At 42.8% G+C, this 25928-nt stretch overlaps 1 protein-coding gene across 2 annotated transcripts in view; it reads left to right on the top strand.

The window, feature by feature from the left end:
- The window catches only part of IGFBP3 (insulin like growth factor binding protein 3), a 92123-nt gene that overhangs the window by 49935 nt on the left and 16260 nt on the right, over window positions 1–25928 (top strand). For both annotated transcript variants that reach the window (XM_056518430.1, XM_056518431.1), the window contains one exon: window positions 15883–16002. In XM_056518430.1, the coding sequence (XP_056374405.1) occupies window positions 15883–16002 (120 nt within the window). The remainder of the gene's footprint in view (window positions 1–15882; window positions 16003–25928) is intronic.

Raw genomic sequence — 25928 nt, 5'->3', positions numbered from 1 at the left:
ATAGAGGTAGATACCAGCTGTGCACAAGCTCTGAAGACGGTAATTACAGTTGCATCTTGTGACCTGCAGGTAAAATCTTCTTGGTATCACTCACTCACTTTTTTTTTTTGGGGGGGGGGGGGCATCTTCAAGACTTCCCCCTGCTACAGAATCTGCCAAAGCAGCAAGACAAACAAACATGTTGGGCTCCTCATTTCAGCACACTCTAACCTCTATACAAACTCCACATGTGTATTGTCCCACACAGATTCACAATGAAGAGAGAAAAAAAAAATACAAGTGCTCTATGCGCTGTTACTATGGATTGAAGTCATACAGATATGTGGTGTATTGCTCACCTGGTTATGTTGTACTGTGGGCACAACACCATAAAATCACATTGACACAGCTTTTCTGGTGTGTCTGCTGTTTCTCTGGGTTTAGCCTCAGCATGCTCTCCGCAGACCCATAGATATGATTGTGTCCAGGAATACAGTTGTAATTATTTCCAAGGTTTTTACCTTTTGTAGAAACTTCCTGTATAGAAAAGGGTAACAGGGGTGAAAGAAAGAGAAAATAGATGCCTGAGTGGTGCTCCTGGGAGAAGAGAGAAATAAAATAGACAGTTTGGACGGACTTGATATAAAAAAAATATATATATTTATTAGCACGGATTCGGATCCTTCCAGTACCATCAGCTGCTGTTTATTAGAGGAAGTCATATACTAGCCATTTCCAATGCATCTGGGACTCTTTCAATGTCCCCGATACCAAATCCGATACCTGCTTCCGCTCCGCTGCCCCGTTCTTCCACCTGCATCATGTTCCACGGAGGAGCATGTGACACACACGTCATTCCACCTCCTCCAATGCGCCCAGCGTAACGCTACGGAGGAAGCAGAGTGATGTGCATGTCACATGATCCTCCATAGAACGCCATGATGCGGACAGGAGTATGGGGAGCGGCCTCACCCATCAGAGGACTGCTGCAGGTGAGTTGTCTAAAAGGGTGGGGGCTGCTACTAATGTCTAAAATGGGGGGAGAAATCTTGGCTCATACTACAGCAGCCGCCTCCATTGTACACAACAAGGAACCCACATATCAGCACGGTAAGCAGCACCAGAGACCGGGTCACCCTGGTGTCAGATTCCCTTTAAAATAAAAGTACTTGTAATTGGGATCGGCGAGTACTAGAATTAAAGTATCGGTACTCGTACTCGGTCTTAAAAAAAAATGGTATCGGAACATCTGTTCTTTTCTGTCTGACCACAGTGCTCTCTGCTGACACCTCTGCCCATGTAAGGAACTGTCCAGAGCAGGATAGAATTGCTATGGGGATTTGCTTCTACTCTGGACAGTTCCTGACATGGACAGAGGTGTCAGCAGAGAGCACTGTGGTCAGACTGAAAAGAACTATACAACTTTATCTGTAATATACAGTAGCTGATAAGTACTGGAAGGATTAAAATTAAGTCATTTACAGAGTACCCCTTTATCCCTTTTAAGGACCAGGCCAATTTTCACTGTAGGACCAGAGTGTTTTTTGCACATCTGACCACTTTCACTTTAAGCATTAATAACTCTGGGATGCTTTTACCTTTCATTCTGATTCTGAGATTGTTTTTTCGTGAGATATTCTTCATGTTAGTGGTAAAATTTTGTCAATACTTGCATTATTTCTTGGTGAAAAATTCCAAAATTTGATGAAAAAATTTAACATTTTGAGTTTTTCTAACTTTGAAGCTCTCTGCTTGTAAGGAAAATAGACAATCAAATTATATTTTGATTCACAAAACATGTCAACTTTATGATGCAAACATAAAGTAGACATTGTATTTTACTTTTGGAAGACCTCAGAGCTTCAAAGTTCAGCAATTTTCCAATTTTTCACAAAATTTTCTAAATCTGAATTTTTCACGGACATGGCATTTCACAGATCTTTGGAACGGTGGGCTGAGCAAATAAAAAAATTACATTGTTAATTTTCACGGACCACTGTTCCAAAAATCTGTCAGACACCTGTGGGGCGTAAATGCTCACTGTAGCCCTTATTACATTACGTGAGGGGTGTAGTTTCCAAAATGGGGTCACATGTGGGAGGGGTACATTGTTCTGGCACTATGGGGGCTTTGTAAACACACGTGGCCTTCAATTCCGGACAAATTTTCTCTTCAAAATCCCAATGGCGCTCCTTCTCTTCTGAGCATTGTAGTTCGCCAGCAGAGCACTTTACATCAACATGTGGGGTATTTATAAACTCAAGAGAAATGGGGTTACAAATTTTGGGGGGGGCTTTTTTTTCCTATTTTCCCTTGTGAAAATGAAAAATTTAGGGTAACACCAGCATTTTAGTGACTTTTTTTTTATTTTATTTTTTTTTTAAATTTTCCCATACAACTTTAATGAAAATTTGTGAAATACCTGTGGGGTGTTAAAGTTCACTATACCCCTTGTTACGTTCCATGAGGGGTGTAGTTTCCAAAATAGGGTCACATGTGGGTATTTATTTTTTTGCGTTTGTCAGAACCGCTGTAAAATCAGCCACCCCTGTGCAAATCACCTATTTAGGCCTCAAATGTACATGGTGCGCTCTCACTCCTGAGCCTTGTTGTGCACGCAGAGCATTTTACGCCAACATATAGGGTATTTCTGTATTCAGGAGAAATTGTGTTACAAATTTTGGGGGTCTTTTTATTTTTTTATTTTACCTCTTGTGAAAATGAAAAGTAAAGGGTAACACCAGCATGTTAGTGTAAAAATATATATATTTTTTTTACACTAGCATGCTGGTGTAGACCCCCAACTTTTCCTTTTCATAAGGGGTAAAAGGAGAAAAAGCCCTACCAAAATTTTTAATGCAATTTCTCCCGAGTACGGAAATACCCCATATGTGACCCTAAACTGTTTCCTTGAAATACAACAGGGCTCTGAAGTGAGAGAGTGCCATGTGCATTTGAGGACTAAATTAGGGATTGCATAGGGGTGGACATAGGGGTATTCTATGCCAGTGATTCCCAAACAGGGTGCCTCCAGCTGTTGCTAAACTCCCAGCATGCCTGGACAGTCAGTGGCTGTCCGGAAATGCTGGGAGTTGTTGTTCTGCAACAGCTGGAGGCTCCGTTTTGGAAACACTGCAGTACAATATGTTTTTCATTTTTATTGGGGGGGGGACAGTGTAAGGGGGTGTCTATATAGTGTTTTACCCTTAAATATGTGGTAGTGTAGTGTTTTTTTTTTTAGGGTACATTTGCACTGGCGGAGGTTTACAGTGAGCTTACTGCTAGGAGTTTTCCAGCTGTTGCAAAATTACAACTCCCGGCATGTACTGATCGCTGAAGTGCATGCTGGGAGATGTAGTTATGCAACAGCTGGAGGTACGCAACTACAACTCCCAGCATGCTGGGACAGCTGTTTGCTGTTTGGGCATGCTGGGATTAGCAGTTTTGCAACATCTGGAGGGCTACAGTTTAGAAACCACTGCACAGTGATCTCGAAACTGTGACCCTCCAGATGTTGCAAAACTACAAATCCCAGCATGCCCAGACAGCAAACTGCTATGTGGGCATGCTGGGAGTTGTAGTTTTGATAGATCTAGAGGACCACAGTTCACTGCACAGTGATACCCAAACTGTAGCCCTCCAGCTGTTGCAAAACTACAAATCCGAGCATGACAGCTGTCTGGGCATGCTGGGAGTTGTAGTTTTGCAACATCTGGAGGTCAACAGTGTAGAGACCACTGTATAGTGGTCTTAGACTGTAGCCCTCTAGATGTTGCTAGGCAACTTACCGGCATCCGTTGGATCCAGGGATCCAGCTGCACGTCATCGCCGCCCGCCGATCTTCAACACCGATCCTCGCCCGCAGGGTAAGTGGACTTCGGTGCCCGGTCCCCTTCGGTTTTGCCATCCTGCCCCGCCTATTGTGGGTGGGCAGAATGGGGAAAACAAAAGTTAATGCCCCCGTCCCCGATCTGCTATTGGACGTCGCTTCTAGATGCCCAATAGCAGGAATAGGAGGGGTGGCACCCCTGCCACCTCATTCCTATCCCTTCAGGGGGATTGTAGGTGTCTTTGGCAACCGCGATCCCCTTACTTTCCGGGTCACCATAGACCCGGAATGACCCGGAATTGCAAGTGTGAATGCCGATCGCCGACAAAGGGGGGGGGTGGGGGTTGTCTGAGTACCCCTCCCTGATGCCCCGGCACGCGGCGGGGACTGAAATTCCCACGGGCGTAGGTACGCCCTTGGTCCTTAAGCACCATGGAGCGAAGGCGTACCTGTACGCCCTTGGTCCTTAAGTGGTTAAAGGGGTACTCCCCTGGAAAACTTTTATTTATTTTTAAATCAACTGATGCCAGAAAGTTTAACATTTTTAAATAGAAGTAATTTACTAATCTGGTGATCTTTCCAGTACTTACCAGCGGTTGTATGCTCCACATGAAGTTCTTTTTATTTTTTAATTTCCTTTGTCTGACCACAGTGCTCTCTGCTGACACCTCTATCCATTTTAGGAACTATCCAGAGTAGGAGGAAATCCCCATAGCAAACCTATTCTACTCCAGACAGTTCCTAAAATGGACAGAGGTGTCAGCAGACAGGACTGTGGTCAGACCGAAAGGAAGTTCGAAAAGAAAGAACTTCCTGTGCAGCATACAGCACCTGATAAGTACTGGAAGGATTAAGATTCTTAAATAGAATAGAACTAGGCTGAGAGAAGCTGGGCAGGCACTATTGCTGGGCTGCTAGGGGTTAATGGGATAGAAGTAATCTACATGGAGGATTGTTCATGGCTCAGGGATATGTAGCAAGTGACTAAACCGGGGGTGCAGATCCAAACGTGGACTGTGGCAATTGCAATACTCGGAAGAAATAGCAAATCGCACTCACCCGGTAATTAAAACGTCCTCTTTATTCGGTAACTTCTAAAACATATCCAAATGAAGGTAGAGAGGTGCGGTCTGCATAAGCTGACTGACCGGCCGAGGCGAGGCAGCGCTCCTTTCGTGGTTCCGCCCGCTTTCTCAAGCCTCTGCGGAGGGTTGAGAAAGCGGGCAGAACCGCGAAAGTAGCGCTGCCTCGCCTCAGGCGGTCAGTCAGCTTATGCTGACCGCACCTCTCTACCTTCATTTGGATATGTTTTAGAAGTTACCGAATAAAGAGGACGTTTTAATTACCGGGTGAGTGTGATCTGCTATTTCTTCCGAGTATTGGAATTTACAAATCTGTTTAACTTTCTGGCACCAGTTGATAAAAAAAAAAAGTTTTCCAGGTGAGTACCCCTTTAAGCTCAACTCTGTGCACCCATATAGCAGTTAGGTCCCTTATGTGCCCCCATATTGTAGTTAGGCTCCCTTTGTGCTCCTATATGGCAGTTAAATTCCCCACACTGTCCCTATGTTGTAGTTGTGCTCCTTACACTGTCTCTATGTTACATAGTTAGTACGGTTAAAAAAGACACATGTTCCTTAAGTTCAACCAAGGAGGTAAAGCGATATGGGTGAATGAAGGGGGAAGGGATTCTGTATTTATGCTGAGAATTTTAGTATTGACTGACAGGTACGTCTGAGACTTGGAGTGCTGACAGGGAAGGCTGAGACTTGTAGTGCTGATAAGGGTTTCCTCACACTCTTCCTATAGGAGTTGGGTTCCCCCACACTATGTGGCAACGTAAAAAGTCTGAAGTCACCCACCACTTGCAGGGACCTCCTGAATTCTGGCTCCCATCAGGTGGTGTGGTGTTTAAACACTGTCACCTTGTAGTCTTGGGTCTTTGCTTGCTTGAAATACGAGGTGAGGCCAGCTCTCTTAAGCTGAATCTCCAAGCATTCCCTGGCCACTCCATTCCTCAGCTACCCGGCAAAGCTCCTGAACTGGTGGCTGCAGTAGTGGGTTGGGATCCTGGCTGAAGTACAGGATTACTTCTCCCTCACCATTTCCCCCCCCAGCTGCAGGCTGAGCAGAGCCTGTGTTGGCTTGTAGAGGGCAGGGTAGAAGCCGACCCTAGGAACCTGTTTTAACCAAACAGCATCCTCTTCCTGCTCATCTCCAGACCCTAAAGACAGTCAGCCACAGAGCCCACAGGCTGGAGGCCAGGATGACTCAAAGAAGTGAGCTGAGCACTGTATGCTTACTAATTCCCGTAAGCAGTTTGTCCATCCTGGAGGCTATCACTACTTCTGCCTGTGTCCAGGACACAAAACCACATACCCCTACAAAAATGCAGTGGCAGGACAGGGCACATTGAAACATCTGGTGGCAGTTGTAGCAGTCAGCTTTGCCAGGTAATTGCAAATGACCCTGACATAGCATTGTTAGTTTATGCTGTATTAAAGGGGTTGTCTGGCGGCATTTATTATTTTACAATTGTCCTAGGCAGCCTAATAAAATAGCAAACTCCCCTTCCTGCACTCCCCCTCGCAGGTTCAGGGTGCCCCTTATCTGGCCAGATCTCTGCTTATGGTCAGCTTCATGGTGCAGGCCGAAGCTCTAGATGTGACAGCAGTGTCCTGCTTTGGCTGGTATCAGTTCTTCTGGCTATAGACTCTACGCTCTGCAGCTTGGGGGGGAAAAGCAGAGTCACCAAAAGCAGATGGGGCGCCCTGATACTGGAGCTACAAGGGAGAGGAAGGAAAGGTCAGTTAAAGTTGATGTTGCTATGTTATGAGGCAGCCTGGGACAATTGATAAAAATAAATAAATCCACCAGACAATCACTTACCAAAAAGGTATCCCTTATTAATAACTATCGGGAGCCATTGTAAGTAAAATAAAATAAAAAAATCCATCCAGGAACCAGTGTACAAAAAAGAGATTTTACACTTTTTTTTTTCTTCCCTCTGTTGCCCATACCAACCAGTTTCATAAATCTGCCTCAGTGTTTAAATTTTTGTTCCACGGCCTTTGTTATGGTGTCCTGTCAGAATAACATACGTGACAGGCTTCACGATCACAAGTTTGTCAGCCTTTTTCTACTGATTTTATGATGAGATCAAAGCTGATCTTTTTCATCTTACATAGTTACATATAGTTAGTATGGTTGAAAAAAGACATACATCCATCAAGTTCAACCAGGGAATTGAAGGGAAGGGTGTAAGGGGAAGGGATGTTGTTTTATAATTCTGCATAAGCATTAATGTTCTTTTGTTCTAGGAATGTATCTAACCCTTTTTTAAAGCTATTAATTGTTCCTGCTGTGACCAGTTCCTGAGGTAGACTGTTCCATAAATTCACAGTTCTTATGGTAAAGAAGGGGTGTCGCCCCTTTAGACTAAACCTTTTCTTCTCCAGACGGAGGGAGTGTCCCCTCGTCCTTTGGGGGGGGTTTAACCTGGAACAGTTTTTTTCCATATTTTTTGTATGGGCCATTTATATACTTATATACGTTTATCATATCCCTCCTTAAACATCTCTTCTCAAGACTAAACAATTGTAACTCCGTTAATCGTTCCTCGTAGCTAAAATATTCCATGCCCCATATTAGTTTAGTCGCACGTTTCGGCACCGAACAGCATATTCCAGGTAAGGCCGTACCAATGCTTTATAAAGGGGGGAGTATTATGTCCCTGTCCCTTGAGTCCATGCCTCTTTTGATACATGGCAATATCCTGCTGGCTTTGGAAGCGGCAGCCTGACATTGCATGCTATTCTGTAGTCTGTGATCTACAAGTACACCCAGATCCTTCTCTACCAGTGACTCTGCCAGTTTTATCCCCCCCTAAGACATATGACGCATGCATGTTATTTGTACCCAGATGCATAACTTTACATTTATCCAGATTGAACCTCATTTGCCAAGTGGATGCCCAGACACTTAGTCTATCCAAGTCATCTTGTAACCTATACACCTCCTCTATAGACTGTACCGTGCTACAAAGCTTGGTGTCATCTGCAAAGATAGAAACAGAGCTGTTAATGCCATCCTCTATATCATAGATAAATAAATTAAACAGCAGCAGTTGTACAGAACCTTGGGGTACACCACTAATAACCGGGGACCAATCCGAGTACGAATTATTGACCACCACTCTCTGGGTACGATCCATGAGCCAGTGTTCAATCCAGTTACAAACTAAAGTTTCCAAACCCAAAGACCTTAACTTACCTGTCAGACGACTATGAGGGACAGTATCAAACGCTTTAGCAAAATCCAGAAACACTATATCCACAGCAATTCCTCTGTCAAGGCTTCTACTCGCCTCTTCATAAAAGCAAATTAGATTGGTTTGACAACTTCTATCCTTAGTAAACACATGCTGGCTATCACTTATAATACAATTATCCCCTATGTATTCCTGTATGTAATCCCTTATAAGTCCTTCAAACAATTTACCCACAATGCACGTTAGACTTACCGATCTATAGTTTCCTGGGGAAGACCTAGAGCCCTTTTTGAAGATTAGCACCACATTTGCCTTGCGCGTCCCTTGGCACAATACCAGACACCAGTGAATCTCTAAATATCATGAACAGGGGTACAGATATTACTGAACTTACCTCTTTAAGAACTCTTGGGTGTAGTCCATCCAGTCCTGGAGATTTGCTTACATTTAGCCAGTTTAGTACATTACATGATGTGTTACCAGCACTGACCTGTCCAATGTCAGCTCCTTCTTCCTTAGTATATAGAGAACTAAAGAACCCATTCAGTAACTCCGCCTTCTCTTGATCGCCCGTGACAACCTCCCCATTATCATTAAGGGGTCCTACATGCTCTGTCCTTGTTTTTTTTTGTATTTATATATCTAAAAAAAAATATTTAGGATTAGTTTTGCTTTCTTTGGCCACTTGTCTCTCATTTTGAATTTATGCCGTTTTTATTACATTTTTACAGATTTTATTAAGCTCTTTGTACTGTTTAAATGTTATAGCTGACCCATCAGATTTGTATTTTTTGAAAGCTATTTTTTGTTGTTTGTTGCTCTTTTAACATCATTTGTATGCCATGTAGGATTTAGTTTTAATCATTTATATTTGTTCCCCTTTGGTATATATTTAGCTGTATAGTTAATTAGAGTTGATTTAAAAATTTCCCATTTACCTTCTGTATCAGTATTTTTGAACACCTCCCCCCAGGCTATGTCCTGTAGTGTAGATCTCAGCCCAGGGAAATTTGCCTTTTTAAAGTTATATGTTTTTGCCTTCCCCGTCTGTCTTTGTTTTCTACATTTTAAATCAAAAGTAACTATATTGTGGTCGCTATTACCAAGGTTTTCCCGCACAGTTACATTACCAACCAGCTCTGCGTTGTTGGAAATGATCAGATCCAACAAGGCATCACTTCTTGTTGGGTCCTCCACAAACTGGCCCATAAAATTATCCTGCAATAAATTTAGGAATTTTCTCCCCTTTGTAGTTTTAGCCAGCCCCCGACCCCAATCTATATCTGGATACCGTATTTATCGGCGTATAACACGCACTTTTTAGGCTAAAATTTTTAGCCTAAAGTTTATGTGCGTGTTATACGCCGATACACCCCCAGGAAAAGCAGGGGGAGAGAGGCCGTCGCTGCCCGCTTCTCTCCCCCTGCCTTCCCTGGGGTCTAGAGCACTGCTGCCGGCCCTTCTCTCCCCCTAGCTATTGGCGCCGCTGCCCGTTCTGTCCCCCTGACTATCTGTGCCGGCGCACCACTGCCGGCGCCGATAGCCAGGGGGAGAGAAGCGGCGCCGACAGCCAGGGGGAGAGAAGGGGCAGCGGCACCCATTGCCGGCGCCGCTGCCCTGTTGCCTCCCCCCATCCCCGGTGGCATAATTACCTGGGTTGGGTCCACGCTGCTGCAGGCCTCCGGCGTGCGTCCCCTGCGTCGTTGCTATGCACGATGCGACGCACTGACGTCATGCGCCGCGCCGTTCAGCGCATAGCAACGACGCAGGGGACGCACGCCGGAGGCCTGCAGCAGCGCGGACCCGACCCAGGTAATTATGCCACCGGGGATGGGGGGAGGAAACGGGGCAGCGGCGCCGGCAATGGGTGCCGCTGCCCCTTCTCTCCCCCTGGCTGTCGGCGCCGCTTCTCTCCCCCTGGCTATCGGCGCCGGCAGTGGGGCACCGGCACCGATAGTCAGGGGGACAGAACGGGCAGCGGCGCCAATAGCCAGTGGGAGAGAAGGGCCGGCAGCGGGGCTCTAGACCCCAGGAAAGGCAGGGGGAGAGAAGCAGGCAGCGACTGCCTCTCTCCCCCCTGCCTTTCCTGGGGGTATATCGGGTTATACACGCGCACACACGCACCCCCCATTTTACCATGGATATTTGGGTAAAAAACTTTTTTTACCCAAATATCCTTGGTAAAATGAGGGTGCGTGTTATAGGCCGGTGCGTGGTATACCCCGATTAAATATGGTAGTTAAAATCTCCCATTATTACCACTGTACCTGCCCGGGCAGCCCTCTATTTGTTTATGCAGCTGACCTATCTCTTCAGTGATATTAGGGGGTCTGTAGATTACACCAAATACTATTTTTTTCAGTATTTGCCTCCTTTTGTAATTCTACCCACAGTGATTCCACATCCTCAGAATCATCACACACTATGGCATCGTTCACACTGACTTTCATACCACTTCTAACATACAGACAGACTCCACCACCTTTTCTGTTCGTTCTGTCCTTGCGAAACAATGTAAACCCCTGCAGATTGAAAGCCCAGTCATGTGAGTCCAGCCATGTCTCAGTGACCCCAACTATATCAATATGTTCATCCAGTATCAAGGCCTCAAGCTCCCCCATTTTATTTGCTAGGCTTCTGGCATTTGTGAACATACACTTTGCATTTCCATTAAGTTTTACACATATAGTATCACTAATGGGATTTTCTGAGTTATTGGGGTTAATGTTATTATTTGAGTTATAAGGGCTAATTGTACTATTTAAGTTATTGGGGCTAATGGGATTTTTTGAGTTAATGGGGCTTATTGTAGTTATTGAGTTATTGGGGCTAATGGAATTTTTTTAATTATTGGGGTTACAATTTTTCGGGCTACATTTATTTTTACGGCTGGTTTGTAACCCATGGATCTCCTTATCCACTGCTCTTAACCTCCCCCCCCAGGACTCCTCTCCACCCACCATTATGTCCTGACCCCTCTCTAACCTATCCATCCCACTGTCTGCTTTCTTTGCTTTATTATCCTCCCCCCACTCACCTAGTTTAAATACTCTACCACCCCTTCCAGGATTCTCTCCCCCATAGAATAGAGTTTGTACCCCAATAAAAAGTCAGCCCAGTGCTCTAAAAACCCAAACCCTTCCCCCTTACACCACGACTGAAGCCATGCATTTAACTCCCTAAGCTCCCGCTGTCTTCCCTGCGATGCGCATGGCACAGGAAGTATTCCAGAGAACACAACCTTATAGGGCCTTCCCTTCAGCTTGGCACCTAGTTCCTTTTAATTATTCAAGGACCTCCACCTACCATGTATTCGGTCGTTGGTTCCCACATGGACCACGACAGCTAGGTCATCCCCAGTCCCCCATCTTGTCATAAACCAGCATAGAAATTGACTCCGAAGAGAGAAAAAGCTGATAAGTATCTGATTATTGCTTAGGACAGTGGTTCCCAACCTTTTTCGGTTCGGAACAGCCACAATGCACTACATCAATTTATCTGTTGGCTATGTAGATTACAGTGCTGCTTTATACAGCAACTCACAAGTGAGGTATTCTAAAATCAGTGAATTTACAAGTGAAGAGGAATACTGGGGCATATAGGTGTAAATAGGTAACAGGTGTGTAGAATAGTGTACATGGGTGACAGGTGTGTAGAATAGTGTACATGGGTGAAAGGGGTATAGAGTGTACGTGGGTGACAGAGGGGTGTAGAATAGTGCATGTGGGTGACAGATGGTTGTAGAGGAGTGCACATGGGTGACAGGGGTGTACATGGGTAACGGGTGTAGAGGAGTGTTTCATGGGTGACAGAGGGGTGTACATGGGGACCAAGGTGTTGAGGGGTGTACATGGGTGACAGGTGTGTGTGTATGTGTAGAAGAGTGTACAGGGGGGTGACAGGGGTGGACAGGAATGACAAGGAGGTAACAGAGGGGTGGACAGGGGGGGGGCAAAGGGACAGAGGGGTTGTGAACATGGGTGACAGGAAAGTGGACAAGGGTGAAAATGGGTGACAGAAGGAAGAGGGTGCATTACCTTTTAATTAAGCTGATTCAGGAAAGTAAACTTGAGCTGTTTCCGGGCGCTGATTCACCAAAGTAGGAATTTAGATACAGTTCCAAGTCCAAAAGGTATTTTATTGCACTAAAGCAACACGTTTCTGGTCCAAACAGGACCCTTTCTCAGGTAAGGTGCTTACAGGTAACAAACAAGTTTGACACTGAAATACTCTTAAAGGTCTGCCTTTAATTAAGCTGAGCTGTTTTTCAATGTCCTTCTGCAGGGGGCCGGAAAGCTGGTCCTGGGGCCGTGTCGTGCGGTAATAACTCAATTATGAATTATACTTACATAGTTAGTACGGTTGGAAAAAAGACCTATGTCCATCAAGTTCAACCAGGGAATAGAAGTGTAGGGGTGTGGCACGATATTGCGGAAGGGATGGGATTTTATATTTCTTCATAAGCATTAATGTTATTTTGTTCCAGGAATGTATCTAACCCTGTTTTAAAGCTGTTAATTTTTCCTGCTGTGACCAGTTCCTGAGGTAGACTGTTCCATAAGTTCACAGCTCTTATGGTAAAGAAGGCGTGTCGCCCTTTCAGACTAAACCTTTATGGTCATAAAAATTATGAAAAATTTAATTATGAATGATTAAATGTCAAAATTATGACCTGATGAATTGTAGACACAGCTAATCAATATAATTCACATCTGAGTCTGACTATTTCCTCAGATAAGTTATTTTTATGATGTGATGACATTAACGCTTAAGGATGTAGTTTTGCAATATACAATAATACACGCAGGCATTATAAAAGTCTGCAGATTTATTGGTTATAAGATTATAAACATACATCAGTAACAAACACTGATATATGCAAATGAATATCAATTCATTTCGTTAATTGACTACATATAGTAGAACAATACATGTGAGTAGTTAGTAACTTGTTACAATAAACAAAAGCTACTAGGTTAGGAATATCATACAAGAAAAAGGTTACATATCACTCTATTCAGAGGAAACTCATGATATCAAGGTGGGCAATATCTAATCATATACATCAATATGGAATGCTAAATACACTCCCCGCCCCCTTCTAACAAACTATACATCACCTCATTCCATGAATGGGAAAATCCATCTAAGAATATATACATGGAAGAACTATGATATACTGCCTCCCCATTCTGGACTATTTTCTATACATGATCTTGGTAAGACATTAAGACAAATGGCAATGATATATGATCTTGCTAGAATATATTTTAGGAGGAAGAACATGAAACAAGTTTCCTGTGTAGGCAATATACTTACAACACTTAGCTTGGCAAGTAGGAATTCTATCAATATGTATAAGCAATTATTTAATGCTTTGATAGATTGAGTCTTGCTTCTTCTGCAGGTAGAATGAAGTCTCACTATATCCTAAAACTATGATCTCAATATGGAGATACTTATTTTATTTATTCGCCAATCTAAATGGTATAATTCCGTCCACATTATCCAAATTAGTCTTAATTAAATGGAATACCATTTTTGTCTCTTACCAAGTCTATGTAAGAACTTTCTTACAGCTCTTAGGAACACTGAACGTTACATCTCATCGTCAGAGACAGCCATTGGGTCGGTACCGTGTCATCTTGCAGGGATCTCACATGGCTTCCATCTTATGGACCTCCTTCCTGTGTCTTTGTGTGTTCTTTTCACCTACAGTCTACAGTTCAGTCCCCACAGTATAGTTTACCAGACTTTTTAATTAGTTAGACACACCCTCCTAAATTGGAATTCCCCAATGAATGTAGGTTGGGCATGTACATATGGTAATGACTATGACATCACTATACTACCCAGAATGCATTGAGCATATCGCCCATAATGCCTTTCCTGTTTGTGTAATGTCAACTACTCATACGCTAGGGGGTGCTATTGCATAAGCAATTAGAATCATTACCATTAAGGGTTAACTGTCAATAACTGGTCTTAAACTCACATTCCACACTTGATGGATGGAACAATTCAGGGATTACTTTTGACATCTATAAGTAATCAAAACCTGGTTTCTCATAGACATAGTCACCAACTAGACATCCAAATTTATTGGAAAGCTAATACCATGAAGGTCTCTTTCACACAGACGTGTGACTCTCTGTCTGTCTAGTCTTGGTAATTGATTGTTAGTTACAATAACATAGTCACAAGACTGGTCAACTAGCCCTGTACAAAGACTCTATCTAAATAGCCATAAATATGTAAGAAGAAAAGAAGCATTCTCTCAGGCTGGCACTTTTTTAGGGAGAACTTAGAATACATTGTGGTCTATTTAGAACATACACAAAATGGCCGACCTCATGCTATTATACTATGAAACATATTAAACATAGTGATTCATTTTTGGGGCTTAATTAGCACGACAGCCGGGAGTATGGTGGTCCTGGGGCCGGGAGGATAGTCCAGCACACCATCCCCATTACATATATCCCCTTCCCGGCCTGCATGCCTGTGACTCACTCACTGCACCGCAGGGGGGAGGGGGACGGGGATGCTGTGTACGCAATGCGCACGCGGTTGGGAATCACTGGCTTATGATATAACCTGGATAAAAGCAACCCAAATTACTTAGCAGTCAAATTACTGTAGACTCTATTAGTCAGTCAGATCACTCCATATAGTTACATAGTTAGTACAGTCGAAAAAAGACATATGTCCATCAAGTTCAACCAGGGAATTGAAGGGTAGGGGTGTGGCGCGATATTGGGGAAGGGATGGGATTTTATATTTCTTCATAAGCATTAATGTTATTTTGTTCCAGGAATGTATCTAATCCTGTTTTAAAGCTGTTAATTTTTCCTGCTGTGACCAGTTCCTGAGGTAGACTGTTCCATAAGTTTACAGTTCTCATGGTAAAGAAGGCGTGTCGCCCCTTGAGACTAAACTTTTTCTTCTCCAGATGGAGGGAGTGCCCCCTCGTCCTTTGGGGAGGTTTAACCTGGAACAGTTTTTCTCCATATTTTTTTGTATGGGCCATTAATATACTTATATACGTTTATCGTATCCCCCCTTAAACGTCTCTTCTCAAGACTAAACAATTGTAACTCCTTTAATCGCTCCTCATAGCTAAGATGTTCCATGCCCCATATTAGTTTAGTCGCGCGTCTCTGCACCCTTTCCAGCTCCATAGTGTCCCTTTTATGGGCAGGTGACCAAAACTGAACAGCATATTCCAGGTGAGGCCGTACCAATGCTTTATAAAGGGGGAGTATTATGTCCCTGTCCCTTGAGTCCATGCCTCTTTTGATACATGACCATATCCTGCCGGCTTTAGAAGCAGCAGCCTGACATTGCATGCTATTCTGTAGTCTGTGATCTACAAGTACACCCAGATCCTTCTCTACCAGTGACTTTGCCAGTTTAATCCCCCCTAAGACATACGATGCATGCAGGTTATTAGTACCCAGATGCATAACTTTACATTTATCCACATTGACCTCATTTGCCAAGTGGATACCCAGACACTTAGTCTATCCAATTCATCTTTTAACCTATACACCTCCTCTATAGACTGTACCGTGCTACAAAGCTCTGTTTCTATCTTTGCAGATGACACCAAGCTATTAATGCCATCCTCTATATGCCAGTTTGTTCCTGGGTTTGTTTCTTTTAAGCCAAGTAGTAAGATGTCAGAAAAAATGTCAGAAGCCAATTTCTAGATGCACTGGCTCCTATTATTTGTCAAGACTAATGTGACTGATGCAGTAACCGTGATTACAATAATGAATAGTCTACATGGTTGTCTTCACAGGGTCCTTGTCGCAGAGAAATGGAAAGTGTATTAAATCATTTAAAGATTATGAACATCTTAAGTCCCAGAGGATTTCATATTCCAAACTGTGATAAGAAGGGGTTTTACAAAAAAAAACAAGTAAGTTATTCTGATTGTTATATTCAATGTTCCCAACTTAACTAAACCAATAAAACATAATGACTACTGACTGCAACCAATCTACAAATGTGAGGTAGTGCGTTGTGGTTTTGTGCCTTCGTCCTGACACTCTGCTAGTAAAATTTCATAATCTGTCATCACTCGGTTCACACATGGTATTTTGGTGAGTATTTGGTCCTTTTTTTGGTCTGCCAAAACTGGGAGTTGGTCCAAAACATAGTACATGGTGCAAATATTCTGTTTTTTTTAATGCTAAAATACTGACCAAATGTCCAAAAGACTGTTTGCACCTTGTATTATTGTTAGACAAATTCCAAACTTTATTACCTTTAGGAAAAGCTAGCCCTTTGTAGGAAGAACCTACAGGCTAAACTCTGCATTCACCATATGACTGATAGATCTGTTCCTAAATTGTAACTGGCTGTTTGAGAGTTCCTAGAAGAACTTGGGTGTATCTGATTACCAACGGACACACTATCCAGCCATTAATCTTTGTATATGGCTTTAAAGTATGCCAGTTACATGCATGCAAGTGCATTAAGTTTCACACATTTCCATAGCTTTTGCTGTTTAACCTGTAAAACAAAAATAGTCTCACTCAACATTGTTTTATATGTATGTATATAACATTACATAAGTCACACTGCTGCATTTATATCTGTTGCCCATAGCAAGTAATAGTAGGGAAGTTTTCAGCATTCCTTAGCAACAGTTTTTTGGTTAAATTGTATTATTGGTTCTCCTTTATCAAACTGTCTTAGGTTGGAAGATGAAACTATGGCCTACTTTTATTTTTAGTCTTTAATTGGTAAAGGGGCATTCTTATCTACATATTTATGGCACTTACACAGGGTATGCCACAAAAGTCTGATAAATGCAGGTACCATCTCTGGGACTCTCACCGATTTTAAGATCCAGGGCTCCCTCTGGCTTGGTTGCTGCCGCCAGAGGAGCCTAGAAAGCTAAAAACATGTTTTACGCTGTTTGTGTAACTCTCTGTTTACAAGAGTTATAGAAGCTGCATAAATTTGCCCCCCTTTACACAGGTTATGGATACTAGATTTATAGGGACAGAATATGCCTGGTCACGGCGGCTGTCAGCAGCCGCGGACCCGCCGGTGATGGCGGATGTCAGCCATCGCGCTGATGTTTGCCATTTATCCCTCAGGTGCCTTGATCACTTATAATAACTGTTCTGATCGCCTGCAGCACTGCCACTGGGATCAGATCAGCCAAGATGGCGGATGGAGGTCTTTCCCGTCCGTCTCCCGGCGTCTTCTGCACTGATCTGCCTTCCAGCAGTGCATAGCACTGAACAGTATTATCAATCTAATGATTGCTATAAATAGTCCCCTATGGGGACTAAAAAAGTGTAAAATGTAAAAAAAATAAAAGGGAAAAATCCCCTCCCCCCAATAAAGTTTTAAATCACCCTTTTTCCCCATATTAATATATAAAAGCATAAAAAAGATAAACATATTTTGGTATCTTTGCGTGCGTAAATGTCCAAACTATAAAAATATAATGTTTAATGATCCCTACGGCAAACAGTGTAAACAAAAAAATTCAGCTTTTTTGTCACATCAAAAAGTCACATATACGCATATCTGGTACCAAAACAAATCATGGTGCAAAAAATGAGCCCTCACACATCCCTGAATACGGAAAAATAAGAAAGTTAGAAGTGGTCAAAATAGGGAAATTTTAAACGTACTGATTTTGTTAACAAAAAAAAAAGTGTGAGATTTTTTTAAAAGCCGTACAATAATATAAATGTATGTAACCATGGGTATCATTTTAATCGAATTGACCCAGAGAATAAAGAAAACTTATATTTTGCCGTAAAGTGTACAGTGCGAAAACTAACCCCCCCCCCCCCCCAATTTGCTAAATTATGATTTTCGTTTAAATTTCCTTACACAAAAAATAACGCTAAAAATAACACGCAAAAAAAAAAAAACAAGCCCTCATATGGTTTTGGGATTGGAAATATAACAGTTGTTAATTTTAGAAGGCGAGGAGGAAAAAACAAATGCAAAAATTTGATTGGCTGCGTCCTTAAGGTTAAAATGGGCTGAGTCCTTAACCCCTTAAGGACTTGGCCCTTTTTCACCATAAGGACTCGCACGTTTTTTGCAATTCTGACCACTGTCACTTTAAACATTAATAACTCTGCAATGCTTTTACTTATCATTCTGATTCTGAGATTGTTTTTTTGTGACATATTCTACTTTAACATAGTGGTAAATTTTTGTGGGAAATTGCATCCTTTCTTGGTGAAAAATCCCCAAATTTGCTGAAAAAAATGAAAATTTTGCATTTTTCGAACTTTGAAGCTCTCTGCTTGTAAGGAAAATGGATATTCCAAAAAAAATTTTGGGTTCACATATACAATATGTCTACTTTATGTTTGCATCATAAAATTTATGAGTTTTTACTTTTGGAAGACACCAGAGGGCTTCAAAGTTCAGCAGCAATTTTCAAATTTTTCACAAAATTTTCAAACTCACTCTTTTTCAGGGACCAGTTCAGTTTTGAAGTGGATTTGAAGGGTCTTCATATTAGAAATACCCCACAAATGACCCCATTATAAAAACTGCACCCCCCAAAGTATTCAAAATGACATTCAGTAAGTGTTTTAACCCTTTAGGTGTTTCACAGGAATAGAAGCAAAGTGAAGGAGAAAATTCTACATCTTCATTTTTTACACTTGCATGTTCTTGTAGACCCAATTTTTTAATTTTTGCAAGGGGTAAAAAGGAGAAAGTTTTTACTTGTATTTGAAACCCAATTTGTCTTGAGTAAGGACATACCTCATGTCTATGTAAATTGTTCGGCGGGCGCAGTAGAGGGCTCAGTACGGAAGGAGCGACAAATGGTTATTGGGGGGCATGTCACCTTTAGGAAGCCCCTATGGTGCCAGAACAGAAAAAAAAAACACATGGCATACCATTTTGGAAACTAGACCCCTCTGGGAACGTAACAAGGGGTAATGTGAACCTTAATACCCCACAGGTGTTTCACGACTTTTGCATATGTAAAAAAGAAAAAAAAAAGAAAATAAATTTTTTTTACCTAAAATGCTTGGTTTCCCAAAAATTTTACATTTTTTAAAAGGGTAATAGCAGAAATACGCCCAAAATTTGAATCCCAATTTCTCCTGATTCAGAAAACACCCCATATGGGAGTGAAAAGTGCTCTGCTGGCACACTACAGGTCTCAGAAGAGAAGGAGTCACATTTGGCGTTTTGGAAGCAAATTTTGCTCTGGGGGCATGCCGCATTTAGGAAGCCCCTATGGTGCCAGAACAGCAAAAAAAAAAAACACATGGCATACCATTTTGGAAACTAGACCCCTCGGGGAACGTAGTAACAAGGGGTAATGTGAACCTTAATACCCCACAGGTGTTTCACGACTTTTGCATATGTAAAAAAAAAAAAAAAAAAATGTTTTACCTAAAATGCTTGGTTTCCCAAAAATTTTACATTTTTACAAAGGGTAATAGCAGAAAATACCCCCCAAAATTTGTAACACAATTTCTCCCGAGTACGGCGATACCCCATATGCGACCCTAAACTGTTGCCTTGAAATACGACAGGGCTCCAAAGTGAGAGCGCCATGCACATTTGAGACCTGAAATAGGGATTTGCATAGGGGTGGACATAGGGGTATTCTACGCCAGTTTTTCCCAAACAGGGTGCCTCCAGCTGTTGTAAAACTCCCAGCATGCCTGGACAGTCAGTGACTATCTGGCAATACTGGGAGTAATTGTTTTGCAACAGCTGGAGGCTCCGTTTTGGAAACAGTGGTGTACCAGGCATTTTTCATTTTTATTGGGGAGGGGGGCTGTGTAGGGGTATGTGTATATGTAGTGTTTTTTTACTTTTTATTTTATTGTGTGGTAGTGTAGTGTAGTGTGTTTAGGGGACAGTCGCTCGGGCGGGGGTTCACAGTTTCTCGCTGGCAGTTTGAGCTGCGGCAGAAAATTTGCCGCAGCTCAAACTTGCAGCCGGATACTTACTGTAAACCTCCGCTCATGTGAGTGTACCCTGTACATTCACATTGGGTGGGGGGGAACATCCAGCTGTTACAAAACTACAACTCCCAGCATGCACTGATAGACCATACATGCTGGGAGTTGTAGTTATGCAACAGCTGGAGGCATACTACTTTGGCTGGGGATGCTGGGGATTGTAGTTATGCAACAGCTGGAGACACACTGGTTTGCTACTTAACTCAGTGTTTCACAACCAGTGTGCCTTCAGCTGTTGCAAAACTACAACTCTCAGCAGTCACCGACAGCCAACGGGCATGCTGGGAGTTGTAGTTATGCAACCAGCAGATGCACCACTACAACTCCCAGCATGCACTTTAGCTGTTTGTGCAAGCTGGGAGTTGTAGTTATAAAACAGCTGAAGGTACACTTTTCCATAGAAAAAATGTGCCTCCAGCTGTTGCAAAACTAAAAGTCCCAGCATGCCCATAAGGGAATGCTGGGAGTTGTGGTTGTCTGCCTCCTACTGTTGCATAACTACAGCTCCCAGCATGCCCTTTTTGCATGCTGGAAGCTGTTGCTAAGCAACAGCAGGAGGCTGTCACTCGCCACCTACTGCTGCTCCCGCACACATGCCGCCGCCGCTCCTGGGGCCCCGATCCCAACATTGACGCCGGGGATCAGGGTCCCCAGCTCCCGGGGTCGTCTTCCCGCTCACGTGCTCCGGAAGAGGGGTGGAGCGGGTTGCGGGAGTGACACCCGCAGCAGGTGCCCTGATTGGTCGGCCGGTAAACCGGCCGACGAATCAGGGCGATCGTGAGGTGGCACCAGTGCCACCTCACCCCTGCTGGCTATGGCTGTTCGAGGCCGTCAGAGACGGCCCAGAACAGCCTGTAATTCCGGGTCACTGGAGACCCGATTGACCTGGAATCTGCCGCAGATCGCTGGGCTGAATTGTCCAGCGATCTGCGGCCATCGCCGACATGGAGGGGTCATCATGACCCCCCTGGGCGATATGTCGCGATGCCTGCTGAACGATTTCAGCAGGCATCGGGCACCGGCTCCCCTCCGGCTATCGGTGGGGGGCCGGGATTTGACAGGACGTACTCAAACTTCCTGAGTCCTTAAGGACTCGGAAAAGGGGCCATTTGAGTACGTCCTGCGTCCTTAAGGGGTTAAGGGGGTACTCCACTGGAAATTTTTTTATTTTAAATTAATTGGTGACAAAGTTAAACAGATTTGTCAAGTAGATAATACAAAGTATAGGAGAGGCTCTAAATCCCCTAGTTCCCAATGACCCGAGCAGCCCAAATGGCACCTGATATCCACGGTGTCAATTGAAAATAAATAATGGAAATAGATATTGAGGCTCAGGGTCTTGAATATTTGGTTAAAATAATTTATTAAATACAATATATATATATATATAATATTAATAATATATATATATATATATATATATATATATTAATAATATATATAATATATATTAATAATATATATATATAATATATATATATATAATATATATTAATAATATATATATATATATATATATATATATATATATATATATATATATATATATATAGTGTATGCCAATCTCACAGGGCCCTTGTGAGTTAGCAATTATACAATAAAATCAAGGCAATAGCATAAATCTTGCAGAAGGCAAAAAAATAGTAGAAAAGATCAAATAAAATAAATAAAAATAAGTATAGTTAATATATAATAGAGGTATATACTTTGCATTCAAATAAGGTGCATTTAATCAGTGACTTCGCAACTTAAATCCAGCCAAATGTCATAAATGAATGAGAGGACCGCACTTTGTAATCCAAAGGGTGATAGTACAATGGTAATAAGTATCCTTTGTAGAAACAGATACTGTGTATGCACTTGTGATGATGTCTCTGCTTAGTTCTCTTTGCAAGAGGTTCGCTGCTGGAGACTCTGCCATCTCAGCGGTATGCAGCGATATTACAGATAAGTAACTGTTCTTCAAATTTGTTATGATACGTGCATATAGTTAATGGTGGATGGTAACACAATCCCTTTAGGCAAAGGGTCCACTGCTAGAGGCCGTGCAGTCTCAAAAGTATGCAGTGGAATTAGCCCACCTATTCCATACACTATATTTAATAAATTAATACCGTATATACTCGAGTACAAGCAGAGTTTTTCAGCACGATTTTTCGTGCTGAAAACACCCCCCTCGGCTTATACTAGAGTGAACTCTCCGCCCTCAGTGGTCTTCAACCTGCCGACCTCCAGATGTTTCAAAACTACAACTCCCAGCAAGCCCATCCTGGGAGTTGTAGTTTTGAAACATCTGGAGACCATCTGGAGACCACTGCCTGGGCCTTCGTCGTCATCCAACCCCCCCCCCCCCCCCCCTCCCCCCTTTTGTTTTGTACTCACCTCTGCTCGGCGGAAAGTTCAGATGAGCTGGTCCGGGCCATCTGTGCTGCAGGGACCGTCCGGTGGGGAGGGATAGTTGTTCCGGGCTGTCCATCTTCACCAGGGGTGCCTCTTCGGGGCCTGGCCCCAGAATGACATTGCTTCGATGACGTACAGGGACGTTGCTCATGAACGACGAAGGCCCGGGCAGTGGTCTTCAACCTGCTGACCTCCAGATGTTTCAAAACTACAACTCCCAGCATGCCCGGACAGCCGATGGCTGTCCGGGCATGCTGGGAGTTGTATTTTTGGAACATCTGGAGGTCCGCAGGTTGAAGACCACTGTATAAATCAGACATTGACAAGCAGTGATGATGAATGGGGTGGTGTGGGATGATGACAGGGTAATGATGATGAAGGGGGGATGATGACAGGGTAATTATGAAGGGGGGATGATGACAGTGTGATTATGAGGGTGTTAATGACGGGGTTCTGGATGATGACAGGGGGGGGATGATGTATTTCCCACCCTAGGCTTATACTCGAGTCAATAACTTTTCCTGGGTTTTGGGGTGAAATTAGGGGCCTCAGCTTATATTCGGGTCAGCTTATACTCAAATATTTGGTTAAAATAATTTACCGTATATACTCAAGACCCTGAGCCTCAATATCTATTTTCAAGATTTGTAAATTACTTCTATTCAAAAATCTTAATCCTTCCAGTAGTTATCAGCTGCTGTATGCTCCACAGGAAGTTCTTTTCTTTTTGAATTCCCTTTCTAGTCTGACCATAGTGCTCTCTGCTGACACCTCTGTCCATGTCATGAACTGTCCAGAGCAGGATAGATTTGCTCTGGGGATTTGCTCCTACTATGGACAGTTCCTGACATGGACAGAGGTGTCAGCAGAGAGCACTATAGTCAGAAAGAAAATAAATTTAAAGAGAAAATAACTTCCTGTTGAGCATACAGCAGCTGATAAGTACAGGAAGGAATTATGATTTTTAAATAGAAGTAATTTACAAATCTGTTTAACTTTCTGGCACCAGTTGAAAAAAAATGCTTTCCAGCAGAGTACCCCTTTAAGTGGTAATAACTTTGGACTGCTTTTACCTGGCAGTGATTCAGAGATTGATTTTTAGAGACATATTGTACTTTATATTAGTGGTAAATTTTTGTTCCTACATGAAGCTATTTTTGTGAAACTCTAAAATGTGAAAAATTGGAAAAATGTTAATTTCTGTGAAAAAAAAATTTCATTTGAAACTCTACTTGTAAGAGAAAGTCATGCCAAATTTTCTTTACAATAATTTTTTTTTTTTTTTACTTCTGTACAACAGCTCCCCCTAGTGTCTGCCCTGCCAAGCAAAGATGCAGTAGCAGGTTTTGGAAACTGGGGGGAGCTGTTGTACAACACACAAAAAAAAAAAAAAAAATGCTCCCTATTCACCCGGAAGGGAAGCATGCAGGAGGGCACAGGACCCTGGGGACACTTAGCAGAGCAGTGTGTCGCAATCCCCGTGATTTTCACTGCGAAATGCTGCCATCGGCTAGTCAGATTTGACTAGCTGATAGTAGCGATTGCTGGGAGAGGGGGGGGCACGGGGGTCCAAACCCCCCCTAGGTCCCGAGGCAAGATGTTTGGCTATTAGTGATAGCCACCATCTTTCCGGGCACGGCAGGATGCTGCTAGTAGGGGCCAGTATCTGCATGACATACATGTACGTCATGACTGGGATGGTTTTCCCGACCTATGACGTATATGTATGTCATTGGTCAGGAAGGGGTAAAACATGGTTAGACCAAATTTTTTTAATTTTTTTTTATAATTAAATAGGCTTTTTTATTGTGCACTTTACTGGAGCTAATAATTTACTCATTTCTTCGATGCCCGTTAAATTAATGTCTTCTGAATAACTATTAACTGAAAACCAATTCTGCTGGATCTGACAAGTAGATACAAGTGACTTCAGGCTTATAATGGGGTATGTTGAGGTTCTGGTTGATGTCTGTTGTAAACCTGACCAAATTTGTGACATAGGCTTGTTACTTGTCATATTTGTTTAACATGTCTTTCATACATAAACATTTTGCCCTTTTTTATTTATTTATTTTTTATTTTTTTTGGCATTAAACAGACATTTCATTATAAATCCTCAAGACATGCTGACCTTTTTAGCTGCATGCTTGGCAACTTACTTAGGTATATAGGTTTACTTAGTCACCATGGACAATATGTGCTATTTTGCTACTGGCAAAAAAAATCTTGGCAATAAATGTATTAATGAAATCATTTCTATTTTAAATATGTCTGATACGCATACGAGTGCCAGCAGTATTTTGTTCATACATGCTGTACTATTTACAGTTGTTACTGTAGTAAACTTGTCCTAAAACGGGTTACTTACAATAATCAGTTTCTAAAAGCTGCCATTTTATCTACTCTTTGGATCAGTTCAGGCTGTGTTATAGTGCAGTGTGCAGCACTATTCTGTCAAACAGACGCCATGGCAGTACCTGATGGGCATCCTTATAAGTCAGCAGAGTCTATCTATACAAAAAACATTCTATAAAACTTTCCCAAAAGGCAGTTTCAGTTGTTAATTTAAAATTCAGGTGTGTAGGTGGAAAATGTTGTTAGAAACACCACATTAACAACTTGCTGCCATATAAAATATAGCAACCCCTTACACAATGGGGAAAGAATCTTTAGGAGCCATTCACATGTTGGAATTCCTGATTCATCTCCGGCAGAAAAATGCTACATGAAATTCCGTTGTAGCAGATTCCCATTGTTTTTAATACGATTCTACTGCCCTGTGCACACTGCAGAAAGTCCGGACTCTGCAGAAAGAATGAACATGTCAGTTATTTTAGCAGAATCCACTCTGAAATGCATTGCAGTCTATGGAGACGGTGCCAAGCAGTCCTAGCTTGTTCTGTCAGCGCCTGCGGAATTGTTTCCAGCCCGAAATTCCATTGTGTGAATGGGGCCTTACACAGACTGTGGGTGAAATACAATATTTCTCATGCACCAAATTTTTGTTCTTTGGTGCAGCAGGTACATGCCATTTGCTATTAACCACTAGGGATCGACCGATATCGTTTTTTTAGGGCCGATACCGATAATCGGTGGAGGTTAGGGCCGATAGCCGATAACTTATACCGATATTCTGGTATACGTTATCGGCTATTTATCCCCCCGCGACACCGCTGCAGATCATTGATTTAAAGCGGGCGCTTTAAATCAATGCACTGCAGGGGCTTTTGCGGTGCCATAGGCCGCCGCCGCCACCACCCGCTTCTCTCCCCCTACCTGTCAGGGTGGTCCGGGCTATCCTTCCTTCCTGTAGTGTCCGGCGGCATTCCGGGTCGAGGGTGAACCAGTCCGAGCTGTCCTTCTCCGGGGGTCATCTTCTCCACTCCGGGCAGGCCTAGAAACGCAGCATAGACGCCACTGCGCAGTGACGCCCGTGCACAGCGACGCACCTGACGTCATGGCGTAGCGGCGT

This window comes from Hyla sarda, chromosome 5, assembly GCF_029499605.1.
Source record: "Hyla sarda isolate aHylSar1 chromosome 5, aHylSar1.hap1, whole genome shotgun sequence".
NCBI lineage: Eukaryota > Metazoa > Chordata > Amphibia > Anura > Hylidae > Hyla > Hyla sarda.
This window is presented reverse-complemented; position numbering and strand designations above follow the sequence as displayed.